At 31.3% G+C, this 3,785-nt stretch overlaps 1 protein-coding gene across 1 annotated transcript in view; it reads right to left on the reverse strand.

Moving 5' to 3' along the window:
* Positions 1-1,839, reverse strand: part of LOC107062778 (uncharacterized) — a 3,818-nt gene extending 1,979 nt beyond the window's left edge. Inside the window, exons 1-3 of the mRNA XM_015313800.1 lie at positions 1,773-1,839; positions 953-1,007; positions 260-337 (exon numbers count right to left, since the gene is read on the reverse strand). Of these exons, the coding sequence (XP_015169286.1) occupies positions 260-337; positions 953-1,007; positions 1,773-1,839 (200 nt within the window). The remainder of the gene's footprint in view (positions 1-259; positions 338-952; positions 1,008-1,772) is intronic.
* Between the last annotated feature and the right edge of the window lie 1,946 nt (positions 1,840-3,785).

A 3,785-nucleotide genomic window follows, 5' to 3' on the forward strand; every position in this document is an offset into this window, starting at 1 on the left:
TTAATTTATCATTTATTATCACCACTTTTCAATTCATTAACAATATTTCATCAAGCCTTCTTTATTCAAGGCATCACTTCGATAGAGAGGGTTTCAGATTATAAATTTCACGGTCTCAGGATTTCAGGCCAATCACAAACCACACAACCAAGCTACACAATCACACAATCAAGTACATAGAGAACTTCACAATATCACTCAATACATATCAGTCACTATTAAGAGTCTAACTATCGAAATAGAATAAACCATAATCTACCTCCACCGAAGAATTGACGTCAGGCAAGCTACTTCTCCAATGCCTTTCCTTTCCTCAATGCCTCCGAACCTTTCCAATCTATCAAGTATATATGCATAATTTGTAAGTTAACAAGCCTATAAACACTCATATTATTCTATGTCCGACCTATACCCAAAAATTCCCCTAATTCTATAATCAATTTTCTAAAGTTCAAACCTGAGGGTAAGTCTTAATTCCTGCGATTAGCATAACTTTAATCTCGAACTTTCCAATCAAGAATCACGTGAATGCAAAATTAATTTGCAACTTTACTCTATCAATTTTTATGTATAGATATATGCTCGTAATCCTCAATTTCAGTGTCACCTATTATTTAATGATAATCTCTCTTCCACTAACTAATAACAATTTTTACAGATCATATCCTTTTCTATTGGCACTGGCAGTTCAATTATATACTACCTTATCTACCGATAATCTCTAATACAAAATGCACCCTAATAATGATATTTTAATGTATTAACCTCAAACATACTAACAATTTCACCTCAGTTTCCTTCGTAATCATTAGGTCATTATTACGTACAAACCTTGTCCCCAACTTCAACATAACTCTAACATTCTTTCCATCTGTAACGCAAACACAAGCCTAATTGCAACTCTAATCCATTATAATTTATGTAACGCAATAGAAGAATTGATACTAATTACCTGGATATCGGTCTTCTTGACAGATGCCGCAGGTATTGCTTTCTCGCCTCAAACCCTTATTCTTTCTACCGAATATTTACTCCATAATTATTATATAAGACTAACTATAAAAGTGGTAAAAGTGACCTCTACTAATTTTAATGTTATCTTCTTTAACCACCAACTAAATTAATTATTAAAATTACCCCTCTAAATTCATAATTGTAGTTACGAATAGTCCAAAATACCCATTTAAAATCTATCGGAAAGTATTTTATGAAAATAAAAAGCTCTAGTACTCAAAACGACCACATGGGTCGTTACAGATTCTCTTTGGGATGATGAAGATTTGAGCCCAATATGTTTGGATACCAAACATTATAGATTTTATCAATTGAAGCCTGCCAGAGTAAGCTAGTAATTTGTTGACCAACATCTTATTCTTTCAAGTATTATATCAACTAGGGGTAAACATTGGTCTACTGTTATTTTTTTTATATAGGTAGAGTCCCTTTACAATAGCTAAGTTATTGTAATAACTGATGTTTTGCTAAGTCTTGACCCCGACATAAAAATGAAACTATTGTCTATATTTTCCTATAATCCTGAAGCTGCAGAGAATTTTTGAAAGGCCCATTGCATCAACTCAATAGATGTACTATCAACTTTGAAAAACATCAATAAGTCATCAAAATGTGCAGTAAACCAAGCTTCTTACATTCGAGATGAAATTGGAATTGTGGGTTCATAGTAAGTATACTTTGTTCTTTGTGGAGGTACTATTTTATAATTACAAATGAGTAAGGTGACTTGAGTCACATTTGTCTAATTCATCTCATACCTAGAAATGATTTGGTTAATCCCTCATTGAGCACAAATGAATAAGAAATTGTAGTGATACACTCCATTATTCAGGTAATGAATTTCTGAGGGAATCCCAATTCTGCCATCATACTCTTTAGGAAACACCATTCAACAGAGTCATATTCTTTCATCAAATCAACTTTCAAGACACATCTAGGTGAGATTCTTTCATAAAGTACCACTTTATCAATTCATGACTAAATAAAATATTATCAATAATAGAGCTTCCTTCAATGAAAGCTGATTGGGATGGGCTAATATAATAATATTCGTTACTATCCTCTATGTCCAGACCTCTATAATGATGATTTTTTAGACAATATTACAATAGGCAATAGGTCTATAGTCTTTGACCACAACAGGGGAAGACACCTTTGGCACAAAAGTTACTGCAATACAACTAAATGACTTTAGGAATTTACCTGAGTGGAAAAATTCTTGTACACACAAGATCACATCTGCTTTAACAGTGTTTCATAGGCTAGTGTAGAATTCAATAAGGAAGTCATCCACTTCTGGTGCTTTATCAATAAACATATCCTTAATTCCTTCTCTGTGACCTTATAGATAAGAACAATTTTTTGTTGAGTAGATAGGCAATGACCTCTTTGATCACCACTGAGTTTGGGCATGGAACTTTATTTGTTGCAGAGCCCAACAATTTGGAAAAGAATTTGACAAATGCTCAGCTAGCCTTGGGTCTGATATCTTCACTCCTTGATCATCATAGACAAATTTGATAGCATTTCTATTAGCTCTAATCCTGCATTACCATAAAAAATATTTAGAATTTGAATCACCAAAGACAACCTAAGTAGCTCTAGTTTTTGTCATAGTGCTTGCTCTTCTACTAAGCGCCACTAGTGTAGGTCATGTATGAGAACATCATGTTCCTCCTCTATCAAAAACTGGTTTAGAGGACTAGTAGCCAACATGTCTTGTGTAACCTCTAGCTTTTGTCTAATTTGTTGCAGATGCCTAACATAGGAAGCCAGATGCGTATTGAGATCATTTAGGTTACTCTTCAATTTCATGAAGATTCACATTCAAGATTATTTTTGTTTTTATTCATCATATTGATGATTTGTGAATGAACTAATATGTAATAAAAAAAAGTATATGAAGGTAAGAAATATTTTAATTCTCAAGTCTTTCTTTTCATTTTTATGTAGTTAGACGTGCTTTTTTAATGTTTTATTTACGTATGTATTATCATCCTTCAATCCCCCCAAACAAGCAAAATTAAGAAAATTTTCGTAAAAATGAACAATGTGTTGCCACTATGTGATTGTTCTCTTTAAAAGTCATTTTGTGGTTGACACTAACTTTATAATCATATTAAACTATAATATTTGTTAGATTTCAAGTGATGCATGATTATTTATTGCAAGTACAATTGAAAATATAATTTACAAATATATTATATAGTTTAGATTTCTTTCTTTTTCTGATATAATTATTTTTTGATTGATATAATATTTTATTTATTCATAATTATGTTTAAAAAAATTATTCAATTGGTAGCATATGATGAGGAGTTTGACATGGGGAGCAAAATATGGTGACAAAGCGACTTGCAAAGGAAGATGTTTGAAGAAACACATTTTTGAAGTATAATTAAGAATTTCTTTTTACTTTGAATTGTATTAGTAACTTAGCTACTTTTGTTAGAAGTTTTCCAAACTTTTGCTTGTATTATTAACTTAACTACATGTATTGACAATGCTACTCATTTGGTCATCTACTATCCAACTCTTTTTGTTATGAAACACAATTAATATAATTATGTTATCTCAATCAAAAGAATTATGATGAGGAGTAAACCTAGAAAAAAAATGATGTGACACCTCTCTTTGGCCAATGATCCTATTATTTTTTTTTCTTTTTCATTGACAATTTTTCCTATTTTTTAAAAATTATTATTACTGTACAAAAACAAATGTGTCAATTACTACTCCTTCATTTATTCATATTCTTTAGTACCCCCCCC

This window comes from Solanum tuberosum, unplaced genomic scaffold (genome assembly GCF_000226075.1).
Source record: "Solanum tuberosum cultivar DM 1-3 516 R44 unplaced genomic scaffold, SolTub_3.0 scf00268, whole genome shotgun sequence".
Lineage (NCBI taxonomy): Eukaryota > Viridiplantae > Streptophyta > Magnoliopsida > Solanales > Solanaceae > Solanum > Solanum tuberosum.